Source organism: Oncorhynchus keta, chromosome 22, assembly GCF_023373465.1.
Source record: "Oncorhynchus keta strain PuntledgeMale-10-30-2019 chromosome 22, Oket_V2, whole genome shotgun sequence".
Classification (NCBI taxonomy): Eukaryota; Metazoa; Chordata; class Actinopteri; order Salmoniformes; family Salmonidae; genus Oncorhynchus; species Oncorhynchus keta.
Window position 1 is genome coordinate 56,206,104 of NC_068442.1, and position 20,181 is coordinate 56,226,284.

At 45.6% G+C, this 20,181-nt stretch overlaps 1 protein-coding gene across 1 annotated transcript in view; it reads right to left on the reverse strand.

The window, feature by feature from the left end:
• LOC118380653 (phospholipid-transporting ATPase VA-like) overlaps nucleotides 1–20,181 on the reverse strand; it is a 191,728-nt gene that overhangs the window by 130,407 nt on the left and 41,140 nt on the right. Inside the window, 2 exon segments of the mRNA XM_052475753.1 lie at nucleotides 6,287–6,372; nucleotides 11,823–12,027. Coding sequence (XP_052331713.1) covers nucleotides 6,287–6,372; nucleotides 11,823–12,027 — 291 coding nt within the window.

The following is a 20,181-nucleotide window of genomic DNA, read 5'->3' on the forward strand; positions in this document are numbered from 1 at the left end:
TGGGGGTGGTAGTGGTAGTGGTGGTAGGGGTGGTAGTGGTAGTGATAGTGGGGTGGTAGTGGTAGTGGTAGGGGTGGTAGTGGTAGTGATGGTATAGTAGGGGTGGTAGGTAGTGATAGTGGGGGTGGTAGTAGTGGTGGTAGTGATAGTAGTGGTAGTGGTAGTGATAGTGGTAGTGGTAGGGTAGTGGTAGTAGTGATAGTGGGGTGGTAGTGGTAGTGGTAGATAGTTGGTGGTAGTGATAGTGGGGGTGGTAGTGGTAGTGGTAGTGATAGTGGTGGTGGTAGTGGTAGTGATAGTGGGGGTGGTAGTGGTAGTGGGGATGGTAGTGGTGGTAGTGATAGTAGGGGTGGTAGTGGTAGTGATAGTAGGGGTGGTAGTGGTAGTGGTGGTAGTGGTAGTGATAGTAGTGATAGTGGTGGTGAGTGGGGATGGTAGTGATAGTGGTAGTGATAGTGTGGTAGTGATAGTGATGGTAGTGGTAGTGGTAGGGGTGGTAGTGGTAGTGATAGTGGTGGGTAGTGGTAGTGGTGGTAGTGGTGTAGTGGTGGTAGTGGTAGTGGTAGGGTGGTGGTGGTAGTGATAGTGTGGTAGTGGTAGTGATAGTGGTGGTGATAGTGATAGTGATGGTAGATGTGTAGTGGTAGTGGTGGTAGTGATAGTGGTGGTAGTGATAGTGGTGGTAGTGGTGCAGGCCAGGCAGTGATAGTGGTAGTAGTGGTGATGGTAGTGATGGTGGTAGTGATAGTGGTGGTGATGGTAGTGGTGGTAGTGATAGTGGTGGTAGTTGTGTAGGTGAAAACTAAACATGGGGTGGTAGTGGATAAAGTGTCATTACTGGTAGAGATAGTGGTCATGGTGGTAGTGATAGTGGTACTTGGTAGTGATAGATGGTGGTAGTGGTGGTGGTAGTTATAGTGATAGTGGTGGTAGTGATAGTAGTGAAGTGGTGGTGATGGTAGTGACTGAAACATGGCTAGTGAAGCCTGATGAATTTACTGTGTTAGTGAGTGCCTGATGGTACACTAGTGACCAGTATCCCCGTGATCCCTCAGTGATAGTGGTGGTGAGGTGTGGTGGTAGTGGTAGTGGTGGTAGTGATAGTTTGGTAGTGATAGTAGTGGTGGTAGTGATAGTGGTGGTAGCAAATTTGCAGATAACCTTACATAGTGGTGGTAGTGATAGTGGTGGTGATGATGGTAGTGGTGGTACTGATAGTTGGTGATGATAGTAGTGGCTTATAGTGGTAAATGAGGCCTCAAATATCCCCCGTCATAGTGGTGCAGCCTACTAGTCATTTTATATGGTGTTTAGGCCTGGTGACTGAGTTCCTGAGTGACCTTGTAGTCATTAGTGGTATTCTAATCTTTGGTGACTTTGATGATAGTGGAAAAGTCCACAGACCCACTCCAAAGTGGTGGTAGTGAGTGGTGGTAGTCGATAGTGGGTTTTGTCCAACATGTCTCTGGACCCACTCACTGTCACAGTCATACGCTGGACCTAGTTTTGTCCCATGGAATAAATGTTGTGGATCTTAATGTTTTTCCTCAATCCTGGTGGCCTCGGACTGACCAGTGGTATGGTACGTTTGAATGGTGGTAGTGATAATGTGCTCACCTCAACCAAGGAACATCAGGGGTAGTCGTGGTAAATTACAGACAACACAAAGGGTTAGTGGTGATAGTAGTTGGTAGTTATAGTGGTGGTGGTGATGGTGGTGATGGTCAGTGGTGGTAGTGGTAGTGGTGGTGATCCTTGATGCAACAAATAATCTGGTGGTGGACGAGCCCTGGCCTAATGGTTAACCACCTAACTGAGGATCTCACCTCCTTAACCTTGCCCTAGATGCAGTTGCACCCAAAAACTAAAAAAATGTCTCATAGGGAACTAGTGGTGGTGATGGTGGTGGTGGTCTGAAGCAGTGGTTCAGATAATGGTGGTGGAAATGGCGATACCAATAATGGAAGTCTTGGGATGGTAGCTGATAGAAGGGTTTCTAGTGCAGTACCGGTGGAGCCCTTACTGCTGTCTGGGATGGTAGTTTTCTAACTTAATTGTAGGAAAATAAGAACAAGTCCGTGGTGGTGGTTGGTGATAGTAGTGGTGGTGGTGATAACTGATGGCAGCATAAGTGATGGTGGTGATAGTCACTGTAGTGATAGTGGGGATGAAGTTTTGAGGAAAAGTGGTGGTGATGGTGGTGGTGATAGTTGGTGGTGGTGGTGGTAGTGAACCTGGGGATGGTTTTGATACTGTTAACTAAACCTGCAGCATTCCCCAGTGATAAATTCATGAACTTGAGGAAAAGATTATGATTATTAGAAAGCAAATTACGTCCTCTGATAAACCTCAGTTGTCCTGAGTCTGCACAACTCTGCCAGACCTAGGATCAAGAGAGACGGTCAAGTGTTTTAGTACTATATCTCTGACACAATGATGAAAATAATCATGGCCTCTAAACCTTCAAGCTGTATACTGGGGACCCTATTCCAACTAAACTACTGAAAGAGCTGCTTCCTGTGCTTGGCCCTGATATGTTGAAAAAATGATAATAAACGGCTGGTGGTCCACTGGATGTGTACCAAACTCTAAAAGTGGTAAATGATAGCCTGATGGTGAAAAAGTGGTGGTTGAGTGAGAAAATATAAAAACTGATAGTGATATCGGGATGGTCCATTGGTCTGATAGTATGGTAGTGGTAGAGATAGTGGGGGGTGGTAGTGGTCACTGCCTTCCTGGTGATAGTGGTGGTAGTGGTAGTGATGGTGGTGGTGGTTTTAGTGGTGGTAGTGATAGTGATGGTGGTGGTAGTGGTAAATAGTGGGGATGGTAGTGGTAGTGATAGTAGGGTAACTGGACCTAGTGATAAATCTGTCTTGGTGGTGGTGGTGGTGGTGGTGATAGTGGTGGTGTTGGTAGTGATGGTGGTGGTGGTGATACAAACAATGTGATAGTGAAATGGTCAGTCTGGTTTAGAGGGGTGATAGTGGCAGTGAAAGTGAAGGTGGTAAATGACATTTTAATGGCATGGTAGTAGGGGTGTCCTAGTGGTAACCTTGGTGGTGCTTTGATAGTGGTGGTGGTGACATTCTTTTGGAGAGATTGGGTGGTGGTGGTCAACAAGTTCTGGTGGTTTGAGATGGTTATCTGTGGGGATATAGTTTGTCTCTGTGAATGGTTTGTCCTAGTGACAAATCAACTGGTACTGTGGTGTTCCTAGTGAACCACTAGTTCTGGTTTGACACTATTGTTTTCACTATATATTTTACCTCTTAGGTGTTATTCAAAACCCTTTCACTGCTATGCGGATGACACACAGCTGTACATTTCAATGAAACATGGTGAAGTGCCCTCGTGGTGTTCAGACATAAGGAAGTGGAGTGGCTGCAAACTTTCTACTATTAAACTCGGACAAAACAGAGATGCTTGTTCTAGGGTCCCAAGAAACAAAGAGATCTTCTGTTGAATCTGACAATTAATCTTAATGGTGTACAGTCGTCTCAAATAAAACTGTGAAGGACCTCGTACTCTGGACCCTGATCTCTTTTTGAAGAACATATCAAGACCATTTCGAGTACAGCTTTTTTCCATCTAGTAACATTGCAAAAATCAGAAACTTTCTGTCCAAAAATGATGGTAGTGGCAGTTAATCCATGCTTGTTAGTGGTTGACATAGGGGTGCTATTTTCCGGTGATAGTAGGGTGGTAGTCGCTGGTCAGTGGTATGCTAGTCTCTTTTGAAGAACATATCAAGACCATTGTCACTTCTAAACTATGCTTTTGCAATTAGCTACTAGTGCACTAAATAAACTTCAGTTAGTGCTAAATACGGCTGCTAGAATCCTGACTAGAACCAAAAATTTGATCATATTACTCCAGTGCTAGCCTCTCTACACTGGCTTCCTGTCAAAGCAAGGGCTGATTTCAAGTTTTACTGCTAACCTACAAAGCATTACATGGGCTTGCTCCTACCTACCTTCTGATTTGGTCCTGCCGTACATACCTACACGTACGCTACGGTCACAAGACGGGGCCTCCTAATTGTCCCTAGAATTTCTAAGCAAACAGCTGGAGGCAGGGCTTTCTCTATAGAGCTCCATTTTAGTGGAACGGTCTGCCTACCCATGTCAGAGACGCAAACTAGGTCTAACCTGGTTGGTAGGGTGGTACCTCTTAGGGGTGGTCATCATTGGGTAGTTTATGGAACGGTCTGCCTAACGTCAGAGACTCCTCAACCTTTAAGTCTTTACTGAAGACTCATCTCTTCAGTGGGTCATATGATTGAGTGTAGTCTGAGGAGTGGGAAGGTGAACGGAAAGGCTCTGGAGCAACGAACCGCCCTTGCTGTCTCTGCCTGGCCGGTTCCCCTTTCCACTGGGATTCTCTGCCTCTAACCCTGTTACGGGGCTGAGTCACTGGCTTGCTGGGGCTCTCTCGTGCCGTCCCTGGGGGTGTGGTCACCTGGGTGGGTTGATTCACTGTTGTGGTCGGCCTGTCTGGGTTGCCCCCTGGGTGTACCGTGGCGGAGATCTTTGTGGGCTATACTGGCCTTGTCTCAGGATGGTAAGTTGGTGGTTGAAGATATCCCTCTAGTGGTGTGGGGGATGTGCTTTGGCAAAGTGGGTGATCCTTCCTGATTATATCCTTCCTGTTTGGCCCTGATCCGGTGATAGTGGTGTGCTTTGGCTGGGTGAGGTTATATCGGATGGGGCCACAGTGACCCCTCCTGTCTCAGCCTCCAGTATTTATGCTGCAGTAGTGGTCGGGGGGCTGGGTCAGTTTGTTATATCTGGAGTACTTCTCCTGTCCTATTCGGTGTCCTGTGTGAATCTAAGTGTGCGTTCTCTAATTCTCTCCTTCTCTCTTTCTTAGTGGTCTGGTCGGAGGACCTGGAGCCCTAGGACCATGTCCCAGGACTACCTGACATGAGGACTCCTTGGTGTCCCCAGTCCACCTGGCCATGCTCCTGCTCCAGTTTCAACTGACCTGAGCCCTAGGACCGTGCCCCAGGACTACCTGACATGAAGGATCCTTGCTGTCCCCAGTCCACCTGACTGTGCTGTGCTCCAGTTTCAACTGTTCTGCCTTATTATTATTCGACCATGCTGGTCATTTATGAACATTTGAACATCTTGGTCATGTGATAGTGGTTATAGTTGTTCTAGTGGTAGGGGTGGTCAGTGTTATAATCTCTACCCGGCAAGCCAGAAGAGGACTGGCCACCCCACATAGCCCGGTTCCTGATAGGTTTCTTCCTAGGTTTTGGCCTTTCTAGGGTGGTTTTCCTAGCCACCGTGGTTTTACACCTGCATTGTTTGCTGTTTGGGGTTTTAGGCTGGGTTTCTGTACAGCACTTTGAGATATCAGCTGATGTACGAAGGGTGGTATAAATACATTTGATTTGAGATTGGTGGTATTTGATAGTGGTGGTAGTGATAGTGGTGTGGTGGTGATAGTGGTGGTGGTAGTGGTGGTGGCGATAGTGATAGTGGTGGTAGTGATGGTGGTAGTGATAGTGGTGATAGTGATGGTGGTGATAGTGGTGGTGATGGTAGTGATAGTTTTGGTAGTGGTAGGGGTGGTCGTGATAGTGGTAGGGGTGGTGGTGATAGTGGTGGTGGTTATGGTGGTAATGGTAGTGGTTATGGTGGTAATGGTAGTGGTTATGGTGGTAATGGATGTCATAAGGTGAATGCACCAATTTGTAATGGCTCTGGTTAAGAGCGGCTAAATTACTTAAATGTAATGTAAATGGTAATGGTAGTGGCACCCTATTACCTATATAGTGCACAGGGTCAAAAGTAGTGCACTACTGTATATAGGGAATAGGGTGCCACTTGAGACAAAGCCAGTGTGCAGAAACATCCATTCCTTCCGTTAGTTTGATTCCAGTTCCGAATGAACTTTTAACCTCCATCATCTCTGCACAATGCAGAAAGAGCAACTGGAACGGATAACCAGATGTAATTCATTACGATTAAATGCAGCTCACTGAAGTCGTTTTTATCCATATGATGTCTATCAATGTTAAAATAACCTCTCTCTAATAATAATAATATATGCCATTTAGCTGACGCTTTTATCCAAAGCGACTTACAGTCATGTGTGCATACATTCTACGTATGGGTGGTCCCGGGAATCGAACCCACTACCCTGGCGTTACAAGCGCCATGCTCTACCAACTGAGCCACAGAAGGACTCTCTGTAATAAAAAAAAGACAAGGCACGATGAAGAAGAAGAGTAGGAGAAGGTAGTATAAACGTAAGAGAATGACGGCGTACTCACATGTAGCCACGGAACCTGGCCAGGTCATTGTTAGGCTTCTCACATTCTATGATACTGTTGTATTTGGACGGGTCAAAATCACAATCCTGTAGAACAAAACACATTTTACTTAGCAATTCTGTCCTTTATTAAAAACAACTAACCTCTTTGATATATGCATGTCTATTCATCAATAAACCACATCTCTTCTGTGGGTCATTTCATTTTCATTGATTTCTAAAAGGAATCCAAAATGTATACAAGGGAGAGTGAGATCGAGGCGGAGTCGTCAGAACCTGAGAAAACAGGCCTGTAATTCACAAAGAGTCCTAGAGAAGGAGTGCTGATCTAGGATCAGGTACTCCCTGTCCATAGAATCATATTTCTTATGATCCCAGATAAAAACTGATCCTAAATCAGCACTCTCAGATGGTAAATGTTACATAGGGTAGAAGAGGAATCATCATGACCAAAACATTCTTATCAAATCGGTGTGAGACCTGAGCAAACAATAAAGCTAGTGTCAGTGTACCGACAAGCTCGTCAAAATGCAACGCTAGTCTGTGTGGAATGTTGGTTAACATGGACAGCATCATTAGGTTCTAGAATCTTCATGACAAAGGTCAGAGGTCGACTCTATGATTACTTCTTAAAAAGGCCCAGTTGTGTCTTATATACAGTATACTTCCACACTAAGGTTGGAGTAATAGTGTGAAAATGACAATGCCCTTGTTTAGTGTAAGAGCTGTTTGAAAGGACGACCTGAACTGTCAGCCTGTTTTGGTTGGATGGAGTTTTCGCTTGCCTGGTGACATCACCATGTGGTACATTTTTAATAGACCAATAAGAAAGAGTTGTCAAACTGTGCCAATAACAGCTAGTTTTCATTATTTCCCCTTCCCACTCAGACCACTTCCAGACAGTCCTAGCAAGAAAAAAACTATTGCTTGAGAGATTGCTCTTTGCTAAGAAGGGGGGGGGGGTCAAAAGGAGTGCTCCGTGTAGGGAACAGGGTACCATTTGGGATGTAGTCTCTTCATCACATTGGAGGAGTGAACTACAGTCAACTCCCAAACAAATCATATTTTAGTTATGGCGAGACAATACAGGTGGATGTGGACATGTTATTTTGGATGACGGTAATCGGCCAAATGACCACGGGCATCGTAATACCCATTCAAATGCTCCGGACTGCATGTCAAATGGGATTGAAACCAAATGAATAGAACGGGAATTCCTATTCAAGTCAATGATGTCATAATGGGCGGACAGGCGGCCATTGTGAGTGTGCCGAAGCAGGAAGTCAAATCCATGCTGTGATTTGTTGATTCAACTCAACTAACATGACATTGGACGAGCCAGGTAATATCATGGCTATATACAGGAAGTACCAGGTAATAACATGGCTATATACAGGAAGTACCAGGTAATAACATAGCTATATACAGGGAGTACCAGTTAATAACACAGTTATATATACGGGGAGTACCAGGTAATAACATGGCTATATACAGGGAGTACCAGGTAATAACATAGCTATATACAGGGAGTACCAGGTAATAACATGGCTATATACGGGGAGTACCAGGTAATAACATGGCTATATACAGGGAGTACCAGGTAATACCATGACTATATACAGGGAGTACCAGGCAATAACATGGCTATATACAGGAAGTACCAGGTAATAACATGGCTATATACAGGAAGTACCAGGTAATAACATGGCTATATACAGGAAGTACCAGGTAATAACATGGCTATATACAGGAAGTACCAGGTAATAACATGGCTATATACAGGAAGTACCAGGTAATAACATGGCTATATACAGGAAGTACCAGGTAATAACATGGCTATATACAGGGAGTACCAGGTAATAACATGGCTATATACAGGGAGTACCAGGTAATACCATGACTATATACAGGGAGTACCAGGTAATAACATGGCTATATACAGGAAGTACCAGGTAATAACATGGCTATATACCCAGAGTACCAGGTAATAACATGGCTAAATACAGGAAGTACCAGGTAATAACATGGCTATATACAGGGAGTACCAGGAAATAACATGGCTATATACAGGGAGTACCAGGTAATAACATGGCTATATACAGGGAGTACCAGGTAATAACATGGCTATATACACGGTACCGAATCGATGTGAAGGGTTATGAGGTAGATATGTACATATACTGTAACTAGGAATTAAGTGACTAAGCAACAGGATAGATAATACACAGTAGCATATGTGATGAGTCAACAGGATATATAATACACAGTAGTAGCAGCATGTGATGAGTCAACAGGATAGATAATACACAGTAGTAGCAGCATGTGATGAGTCAACAGGATAGATAATACACAGTGCAGTAGCAGCGTGTGATGAGTCAACAGGATAGATAATACACAGTAGCATATGTGATGAGTCAACAGGATAGATAATACACAGTAGCAACAGCATGTGATGAGTCAACAGGATATATAATACACAGTAGTAGCAGCGTGTGATGAGTCAACAGGATAGATAATACACAGTAGCATGTGATGAGTCAACAGGATAGATAATACACAGTAGCATATGTGATGAGTCAACAGGATAGATAATACACAGTAGCAACAGCATGTGATGAGTCAACAGGATATATAATACACAGTAGTAGCAGCGTGTGATGAGTCAACAGGATATATAATACACAGTAGCAGCAGCGTGTGATGAGTCAACAGGATAGATAATACACAGTAGCAGCAGCATGTGATGAGTCAACAGGATAGATAATACACAGTAGGAGCAGCGTATGTGATGAGTCAACAGGATAGATAATACACAGTAGCATGTGATGAGTCAACAGGATAGATAATACACAGTAGCAGCAGCATGTGATGAGTCAACAGGCTAGATAATACACAGTAGGAGCAGCATGTGATGAGTCAACAGGCTAGATAATACACAGTAGGAGCAGCATGTGATGAGTCAACAGAATATATAATACACAGTAGGAGCAGCATGTGATGAGTCAAGAGGATATATAATACACAGTAGTAGCAGCATGTGATGAGTCAACAGGATATATAATACACAGTAGCAGCAGCGTGTGATAAGTCAACAGGATAGATAATAAAAAGTACAAGCTCAAGTTGTTTGGGCACAGACCTGGATAGTAAGACAGAACTCTGCAGGCTAACTCCGCACCCTTTGGCAGTTCTATCTTGTCGGAAAATGTTATAGGGATGGACATTTCAGGGTTTTTGGTGGTCTTCCTAAACCAGGATTCAGACATGGTTAAGACATCCGAGTTGGCAAAGTGTGCTAGGGCAGTGAATAAAACAAACTTAGGGAGGAGGAGGCTTCTAATGTTAACATGCACGAAACCAAGGCTTTTACGGTTACAGAAGTCAACAAATGAGAGCGCCTGGGGAATGGGAGTGGAGCTAGGCACTGCAGGGCCGGATTCACCTCTACATCACCAGAGGAGGAGTAGGATGAGGGTACGGCTAAAGGCTATAAGAACTGGTCGTCTAGTACGTTTGGAACAGAGGAGGAGTAGGATGAGGGTACGGCTAAAGGCTATAAGAACTGGTCGTCTAGTACGTTTGGAACAGAGGAGGAGTAGGATGAGGGTACGGCTAAAGGCTATAAGAACTGGTCGTCTAGTACGTTTGGAACAGAGGAGGAGTAGGATGAGGGTACGGCTAAAGGCTATAAGAACTGGTCGTCTAGTACGTTAGGAAGAGAGGAGGAGTAGGATGAGGGTACGGCTAAAGGCTATAAGAACTGGTCGTCTAGTACGTTTGGAACAGAGGAGGAGTAGGATGAGGGTACGGCTAAAGGCTATAAGAACTGGTCGTCTAGTACGTTAGGAACAGAGGAGGAGTAGGATGAGGGTACGGCTAAAGGCTATAAGAACTGGTCGTCTAGTACGTTTGGAACAGAGGAGGAGTAGGATGAGGGTACGGCTAAAGGCTATAAGAACTGGTCGTCTAGTACGTTTGGAACAGAGGAAGAGTAGGATGAGGGTACGGCTAAAGGCTATAAGAACTGGTCGTCTAGTACGTTTGGAACAGAGGAGGAGTAGGATGAGGGTACGGCTAAAGGCTATAAGAACTGGTCGTCTAGTACGTTTGGAACAGAGGAGGAGTAGGATGAGGGTACGGCTAAAGGCTATAACAACTAGCCAGTAGTAGTAGTCCTGAATTACGTCCACAGCATAGATCCAGGATTCCATTCCTGGTGAAACAGTTTGACGCGTTTCTTATCCCACTTTCTACTCCGAAAGGCACATTGTCAATAATCTATAGTCAAATTTGATCTCATTAAACAATATTAAATCCTCATGGGAGGAGGAACTGGGCGAAGAAATATCTGATGAACTATGGGAAGGGGCACTCAAAAGGGTATAGAGCTCTTCTATATACGCGCTTGACACAGTCTCATTCAATGCTAAATTTACAAGGATGTGAACCCTAATTGTGTACAATGTAATCCTGCTAATCACATACACATGTTTTGGTGTTTCTCTTCTCTTGTTGGTTTCTGGAAAGACATCTTTAACACACTCTCAGAATTAAGCGGCACACAGATCGAGCCAGACCCTTTCATTGCACTATTTGGGGTTTCCTTACCCACAATACAACTGACCAAAATGAACAAGGATGTAACTGCCTTTGTCACTATGATAGCGAGACAATTCATTTTTCTTTTTTTCTTTTTTTTTACCTTTATTTAACTAGGCAAGTCAGTTAAGAACAAATTCTTATTTTCAATGACGGCCGAGGAACAGCGGGTTACTGCCTGTTCAGGGGCAGAACGACAGATTTGTACCTTGTCAGCTCGGGGATTTGAACTTGCAACCTTTCGGTTACTAGCCCAACGCCCCAGGGCGGCAGAACTATATCCAATGTGCGGGACAACATTGAGGCGATGATTAAGAAGTTGGAGCTGTCTGCATTAAAACTTGTTAGGACTCGGGTCCTTTTTTCAGAATTTCTGCCTGACTGACAGGCCCAAAGTAAACCTCCTGTTACTCAGTCCCAGAAGCCAGGATATAATTGGTACCATTGGATAGAAAACACTGAAGTTTGTAGAAATGTTACAATAATGTATGAGACTATAACACAATTGATATGGTAGAAGAGAATCCAAAGAAAAACCAACCAAATTTCTTTTTTTTTCGAGATCCCATGCTCTTACAATGGAAAGCTATGGGTCCTATGCAATTCCAGCTCCCAGATTGCAATTCCTATGGCTTCCACTAGATGTCAACAGTCAGTTCAAAGTTTTAAGGTTATTTCTTCCAAAACAAGGAAGAATTTAGTTGAATTGAGTTTTGGTACTCACAGTTGGAAATCAGTCTCTGGGCGCGTGACGAAGAGGACGCACACTTGCTCATTTTACTTTTTTATTGAACAAACTTTTTCCATATGAAACATTATAGTTCATTTACATTTTAGGGTACGTGAGGATTGACTAGAAACGTAGTTTGACTGGTCCGCAGTTCTAGGAAGCTGGGGAGACCCCCGTCTGAGGTTGATTGTTAAATGTATAGTCTCACCAGGTCTAGGAAGCTGCAGACAACCCGTCTCTGTTTGAGGTTGGTCTCTCCATCCAGGGTAGCTGTCTCGATGTGGACCAGGCGGTCCGGGTCGCTGGAACTGAGCAGTAGAACATCTGCAGGCAGGATCTCATTACAGCGCAGTCTAATGAAATCCCCAACACGCGCCTCCTTCCAGAACCGCTCCATGTACTGGTGCTCTGGCCTAGAGGAAGAAGACAGGGGACAGTTATCCATATGGCCTGTTATTATGAATTGAAAACTGGTCAATGTGTGGAGAAATTCTGGATACAAATAAGACGAACTTCAAAATTTAAGAATTAAACAATGTTTAAGAGAGAGAGACCAAAACGACTCTTCATAATAATCAAAACGACTCTTCATAATAATCAAAACGACTCTTCATAATAATCAAAACGACTCTTCATAATAATCAAAACGACTCTTCATAATAACCAAAACGACTCTTCATAATAACCAAAACGACTCTTCATAATAACCAAAACGACTCTTCATAATAACCAAAACGACTCTTCATAATAACCAAAACGACTCTTCATAATAATTAAAACGACTCTTCATAATAACCAAAACGACTCTTCATAATAATCAAAACGACTCCTCATAATAATTAAATCAAACTTTGTCACATGCGCCAAAAACAACAAGTGTCGACTTTACCTTGAAATGCTTACTTACAAGCCCTTAACCAACAGTGCAGTTCAAGAAGAAAATATTTACCAAGTAGACTAAAATAAAGTAATAATAAAAAGTAACACAATAAGAAAAACAATAACGAGGTTATATACAGGGGGCACCGGTACAGAGTCAATGTGGAGGCTATATACAGGGGGTACCGGTACAGAGTCAATGTGGAGGCTATATACAGGGGGTACTGGTACAGAGTCAATGTGGAGGCTATATACAGGGGGTACTGGTACAGAGTCAATGTGGAGGCTAGGGGGGCACCGGTACAGAGTCAATGTGGAGGCTATATACAGGGGGTACCGGTACAGAGTCAATGTGGAGGCTATATACAGGGGCACCGGTACAGAGTCAATGTGGAGGTTATATACAGGGGTACCGGTACAGAGTCAATGTGGAGGCTATATACAGGGGGCACCGGTACAGAGTCAATGTGGAGGTTATATACAGGGGGTACCGGTACAGAGTCAATGTGGAGGCTATATACAGGGGGTACCAGTACAGAGTCAATGTGGAGGCTATATACAGGGGGTACCGGTACAGAGTCAATGTGGAGGCTATATACAGGGTGTTACGGTACAGAGTCAATATGGAGGCTATATACAGGGGGTACCAGTACAGAGTCAATGTGGAGGCTATATACAGGGGGTACCAGTACAGAGTCAATGCGGAGGCTATATACAGGGGGCACCGGTACAGAGTCAATGTGGAGGCTATATACAGGGGGCACCGATACCGAGTCAGTGTGGAGGCTATATACAGGGGGCACCAGTACAGAGTCAATGTGGAGGCTATATACAGGGGGATCCAGTACAGAGTCAATGTGGAGGCTATATACAGGGGGTACCGGTACAGAGTCAATGTGGAGGCTATATACAGGGGGCACCGATACCGAGTCAGTGTGGAGGCTATATACAGGGGGCACCGGTACCGAGTCAGTGTGGAGGCTATATACAGGGGGCACCGATACCGAGTCAGTGTGGAGGCTATATACAGGGGGCACCGATACCGAGTCAGTGTGGAGGCTATATACAGGGGGCACCGGTACCGAGTCAGTGTGCAGGGGTACAGGCTAGTTGAGGTAATCTGTACATGTCGGTGGGGGCGAAGTGACCTCATCATTGTCAGTGATCAGGCCTACCACTGTTGTGTCGTCAGCAAACTTAATGATGGTGTTGGAGTCGTGCTTGGCCATGCAGTCGTGGGTGAACAGGGAGTACAGGAGGGGACGAAGCACTCGCCCCTGAGGGGCCCCCTTGTTGAGGGTCAGTCATGCAGTCGTGGGTGAACTGGGAGTACAGGAGGGGACGAAGCACTCGCCCCTGAGGGGCCCCCTTGTTGAGGGTCAGTCATGCAGTCGTGGGTGAACTGGGAGTACAGGAGGGGACGAAGCACTCGCCCCTGAGGGGCCCCCTTGTTGAGGGTCAGTCATGCAGTCGTGGGTGAACTGGGAGTACAGGAGGGGACGAAGCACTCGCCCCTGAGGGGCCCCCTTGTTGAGGGTCAGTCATGCAGTCGTGGGTGAACTGGGAGTACAGGAGGGGACGAAGCACTCGCCCCTGAGGGGCCCCCTTGTTGAGGGTCAGTCATGCAGTCGTGGGTGAACAATCTGCCCCACTCCAGAGGGGAGGGCCTAAATAGTCTTCCTTGTCTAGAACAAGTTCAATTTCCCAACATCTATTCCTGGTAAAGAAAACAAACTATTACTATCATGCCTTCAGTACACACCCCTTTTTACACATTTTGTTGTTTTACAAAGAAGGATTAGAATGGATTTAATTTATATATATGTGTATATGGGGTGTGAATACTTTTCTAATCAAGATTTTTTAAACCAGTTTTCCATATACATTACCAGTCAAAAGTTGACACACCTTCTCATTCAAGGATTTTCCATTATTTTTACTATTTTCTACATTGCAGAATAATAATGAAGACATCAAAACTATGAAATAACACATATGGAATAATGTAGTAACCAATAAAGGTGTTAAATAAAATAGTAAACGTATTTTAAGTATTTTAGATTCTTCAAAGTAGCCACCCTTTGCCTTGATGACATCTTTGCACACAAGGCACTCAGCTTCATGAGGTAGTCACCTGGAATGCTTTTCCAACAGTCTTGAAGGGGTTCCCACATATGCTGAGCACTTGTTGGCTGCTTTCCTTCACTCTGTGATCCAACTCATCCCAAACCATCTCAATTGGGATGAGGTCAGGTGATTGTGGAGGCCAGGTCATCTGATGCAGCACTCCATCACTCTCCTTCTTGGTCAAATAGCGCTTACGCAGCCTGGAGGTGTGTTGGGTCATTGTCCTGTTGAAAAACAAATGATAGTCCCACTAAACCCAAACCAGATGGGATGGCGTATCGCTGCAGAATGCTGTGGTAGCCATGCTGGTTACGTGTGCCTTAAATTCTAAATAAATCACTGTCAGTGCCACCCAGCAAAGAACCATCACACCACCTCCTCCATGCTTCACGGTGGGAACCACACATGCTCAAATTTGGACTCATCAGACCAAAGGACAGATGTCCATTGCTCGTGTTTCTTGGCCCAAACAAATCTCTGATTATTATTATTCTGAGGTTGGTATCTCTAATGAAGTTATCCTCTGCAGCAGAGGATGGCATATCCCATCTGATTCACGCAGTCTCTTCTGAACAGTTGATGTTGACATGTGCCTGTTACTTGAACTCTGTGAATCATCTACTTGGGCTGCAATTTCTGAAGCTGGTAACTCTAATGAACTTATCCTCTGCAGCAGAGGTAACTTCCTCTGAAGGCAGAAGGCAGGGTCGATTTGACTGACAGATTCCTTGTTCCTTTGAAGGCAGGGTCGATATGACTGCCCGGAGTCTGTCTGCAGGACAGAGAACTGGACAGAAAACCCTCCCTCTCGTTCGTTCTTCCCACATTCCCTCCTCAAGCGACCTTGGTAACCTTCCCTCCTCAACCTTCCCTCCTAACAGCGGAGGGTGAGGGGGATTTACCCCTCCCCTGGTAACTCCCCCTCCCCTGGTAACTCCCCCTCCTCACCCCTCCCCTGGTAACTCCCCCTCTTCACCCCTCCCCTGGTAACTTCCCCTCCTCACCCCTCGCCTGGTAACTCCCCCTCCCCTGATAACCCCCCTCCTCACCCCTCCCCTGGTAACTCCCCCTCCTCACCCCTCCCCTGGTAACTCCCCCTCCTCACCCCTCCCCTGGTAACTTCCCTCCCACCCCTCCCTGGTAACTCCCCTCCCCTGGTAACTCCCCTCCTCACCCCTCCCCTGGTAACTCCCCCTCCCCTGGTAACTCCCCTCTTCACCCCTCCCTGGTAACTTCCCTCCTCACCCCTCCCCTGGTAACTTCCCCTCCCCTGGTAACTCCCCCTCCTCACCCCTCCCTGGTAACTCCCCCCCCTCACCCCTCCCCTGGTAACTCCCCCTCCTCCCCTGGTAACCCCTCCCCCCTGGTAACTTCCCCTCCTCACCCCTCCCCTGGTAACTCCCCTCCCTCAACTCCCTCCCCTGGTAACTCCCCCTCCTCCCCCTCCCCTGGTAACTCCCCCTCCTCACCCCTCCCCTGGTAACTCCCCCTCCTCACCCCTCCCCTGGTAACTCCCCCTCCTCACCCCTCCCCTGGTAACTTCCCCTCCTCACCCCTCCCTGGTAACTCCCCCTCCCCTGGTAACTCCCCCTCCTCACCCCTCCCCTGGTAACTCCCCCTCCCTGGTAACTCCCCCCCCTCCCCTGGTAACTCCCCCCTCCCCTGGTAACTCCCCCTCCTCACCCCTCCATAACTCCAACTCCATCTATTTCTATGTGCTCTAGAGAGCATTTCTGCATTTCTGCATTTTCCTGCATTCAATACTAATTTCAGGTCAATAACATTTTTCTGTAATACATTGAAGGCAGACTGTAGTTCAGATAGAGGTCAACCTTGGGGTCAAACACAACAGTATCATCAGCATACAAGATGAAAACGTTTTTTTATTTTTTTACAGACAAGTCGATATTGTTAATGTAAACGGTAAAAAGTACAGGATCCAGAATGGCCTCCTTCAGGTCACCTTTCGCAATATCCAGAAAACCTGGTTTAACACCATCAGTAGATACACATCGAGTTGTACATCTGTCATTATTAAACCAGTTTAAACCAACTCAACGTAAAAGAGTGGTTCAAGTCAAAAAACGTGTTTTATAAATTGTACAACCGCTGATGAAACTAACACTGTAAAAGTGTGATTCTTTTGTAATCAGTGTTATTTCCTAATAGTTGCGGTTTCAAAATAGAATCTACATAGGACCTTCTAATCAGCAGTTTTTGTATGGGCGGGAGTTGTTTGTTTATGGTGACATCACCACTCTGTAAATGGATTAATAGACCAATAACAAACAGCGTTCCAAACCACACTGACAATAGCAGACAGTTTTTGGTTTCCCCCAGCCCACTCAGACCACTCCCATGCAGTACTAATCTTGCTAAAAAAAAAAAAAAAGCTAATTTTTTCCCCCATTTTAATGGAAATCTATTACAATAAGATACTTGATTGTTACCCAAAATTGATTTTGATACGGATATTTAAAAAAATAAAAAAAAAACACTGCATTTTGGCATTTTAAAGAAAACTGGGCAAATACGCAGAAAATATTCAGCATTCTTGTTCCTCTGGAACTTGCAACTGTCTGAACTCCAGCCAAAGAAAACAGGCTGTAATATCAAACCAGGAAATGATATCAAACCAGGAAATGATATCAAACCAAAGCAAAACAGCTGTGATCGTTTATATAAACGGATCTAAAAGCCACACAAAGCACAGCATAACAATGTCATGCATCAACACCTGCTTGAGTCTGGTCCTCAACAGGAAATCATACAGTGCCTTGCGAAAGTATTCGGCCCCCTTGAACTTTGCAACATTTTGCCACATTTCAGGCTTCAAACATAAAGATATAAAACTGTATTTTTTTGTGAAGAATCAACAACAAGTGGGACACAATCATGAAGTGGAACGACATTTATTTTTTAACAAATCAAAAACTGGGCGTGCAAAATTATTCAGCCCCCTTAAGTTAACACTTTGTAGCTCCACCTTTTGCTGCGATTACAGCTGTAAGTTGCTTGGGGTATGTCTCTATCAGTTTTGCACATCGAGAGACTGACATTTTTTCCCATTCCTCCTTGCAAAACAGCTCGAGCGCAGTTTTTTTTTTTAGTTTTTTTTATTTCACCTTTATTTAACCAGGTAGGCTAGTTGAGAACAAGTTCTCATTTGCAACTGCGACCTGGCCAAGATAAAGCATAGTGTGGTGATGCTAGTCGGGCATGAGGGTGCAGGCAGCGATCGGTTGAAAAGCATGCATTTGGTTTTACTAGCGTTTAAGAGCAGTTGGAGGCCACGGAAGGAGTGTTGTATGGCATTGAAGCTCGTTTGGAGATTAGATAGCACAGTGTCCAATGACGGGCCGAAAGTATATAGAATGGTGTCGTCTGCGTAGAGGTGGATCAGGGAATCGCCCGCAGCAAGACCAACATCATTGATATATACAGAGAAAAGAGTCGGCCCGAGAATTGAACCCTGTGGCACCCCATAGAGACTGCCAGAGGACCGGACAGCATGCCCTCCGATTTGACACACTGAACTCTGTCTGCAAAGTAATTGGTGAACCAGGCAAGGCAGTCATCCGAAAACCGAGGCTACTGAGTCTGCCGATAAGAATCTGGTGATTGACAGAGTCGTAAGCCTTGGCAAGGTCGATGAAGACGGCTGCACAGTACTGTCTTTTATCGATGGCGGTTATGATGTCGTTTAGTACCTTGAGTGTGGCTGAGGTGCACCCGTGACCGGCTCGGAAACCAGATTGCATAGCGGAGAAGGTACGGTGGGATTCGAGATGGTCAGTGACCTGTTTGTTGACTTGGCTTTCAAGACCTTAGGCAGGGCAGAATGGATATAGGTCTGTAACAGTTTGGGTCCAGGGTGTCTCCCTTTGAAGAGGGGGATGACTGCAGCAGCTGTCCAATCCTTGGGGATCTCAGACGATATGAAAGAGAGGTTGAACAGGCTGGTAATAGGGGTTGCGACAATGGCGGCGGATAGTTTCAGAAATAGAGGGTCCAGATTGTCAAGCCCAGCTGATTTATACGGGTCCAGGTTTTGCAGCTCTTTCAGAACATCTGTTATCTGGATTTGGGTAAAGGAGAACCTGGAGAGGCTTGGGCGAGGAGCTGAGGGGGGGCCGGAGCTGTTGGCCGAGGTAGGAGTAGCCAGGCGGAAGGCATGGCCAGCCGTTGAGAAATGCTTGTTGAAGGTTTTCGATAATCATGGATTTGTCGGTGGTGACCGTGTTCCCTAGCCTCAGTGCAGTGGGCAGCTGGGAGGAGGTGCTCTTGTTCTCCATGGATTTCACAGTGTCCCAGAACTTTTTGGAGTTGGTGCTACAGGATGCAAACTTCTGCTTGAAGAAGCTGGCCTTAGCTTTCCTGACTGACTGCGTTTATTGGTTCCTGACTTCCCTGAACAGTTGCATATCGCGGGGACTGTTCGATGCTATTGCAGTCCGCCACAGGATGTTTTTGTGCTGGTCAGGTCTGGAGTGAACCAAGGGCTGTATCTGCTCTTAGTTCTGCATTTTTTGAACGGAGCATGCTTATCTAAAATGGTGAGGAAGTTACTCTTAAAGAATGACCAGGCATCCTCAACTGACGGGATGAGGTCAATGTCCTTCCAGGATACCCGGGCCAGGTCAATTAGAAAGGCCTGCTCACAGAAGTGTTTTAGGGAGTGTTTGACAGTGATGAGGGGTGGTCGTTTGACTGCGGCACCGTAGCGGATACAGACGATGAGGCAGTGGTCGCTGAGATCCTGGTTGAAGACAGCGGAGGTGTATTTGGAGGGCCAGTTGGTCAGGATGACGTGAGGGTGCCCTTGCTTACAGAGTTAGGGTTGTACCTGGTGGGTTCCTTGATGATTTGTGTGAGATTGAGGGCATCGAGCTTAGATTGTAGGACTGCCGGGGTGTTAAGCATATCCCAGTTTAGGTCACCTAACAGAACAAACTCTGAAGCTAGATGGGGGGCAATCAATTCACAGATGGTGTCCAGGGCACAGCTGGGAGCTGAGGGGGGTCGGTAGCAGGCAGCAACAGTGAGAGACTTATTTCTGGAGAGAGTAATTTTTAGAATTAGTAGTTCGAACTGTTTGGGTATGGACCTGGAAAGTATGACATTACTTTGCAGGCTATCTCTGCAGTAGACTGCGACTCCGCCCCCTTTGGCAGTTCTATCTTGACGGAAGATGTTATAGTTGGGTATGGAAATCTCTGAATTTTTGGTGGCCTTCCTGAGCCAGGATTGAGACACGGCAAGGACATCAGGGTTAGCAGAGTGTGCTAAAGCAGTGAGTAAAACAAACTTAGGGAGGAGGCTTCTGATGTTGACATGCATGAAACCAAGGCTTTTTCGATCACAGAAGTCAACAAATGAGGGTGCCTGGGGACATGCAGGGCCTGGGTTTACCTCCACATCACCCGCGGAACAGAGAAGGAGTAGTATGAGGGTGCGGCTAAAGGCTATCAAAACTGGTCGCCTAGAGCGTTGGGGACAGAGAATAAGAGTAGCAGGTTTCTGTACATGGTAGAATATATTCAGTGCATAATGCGCAGACA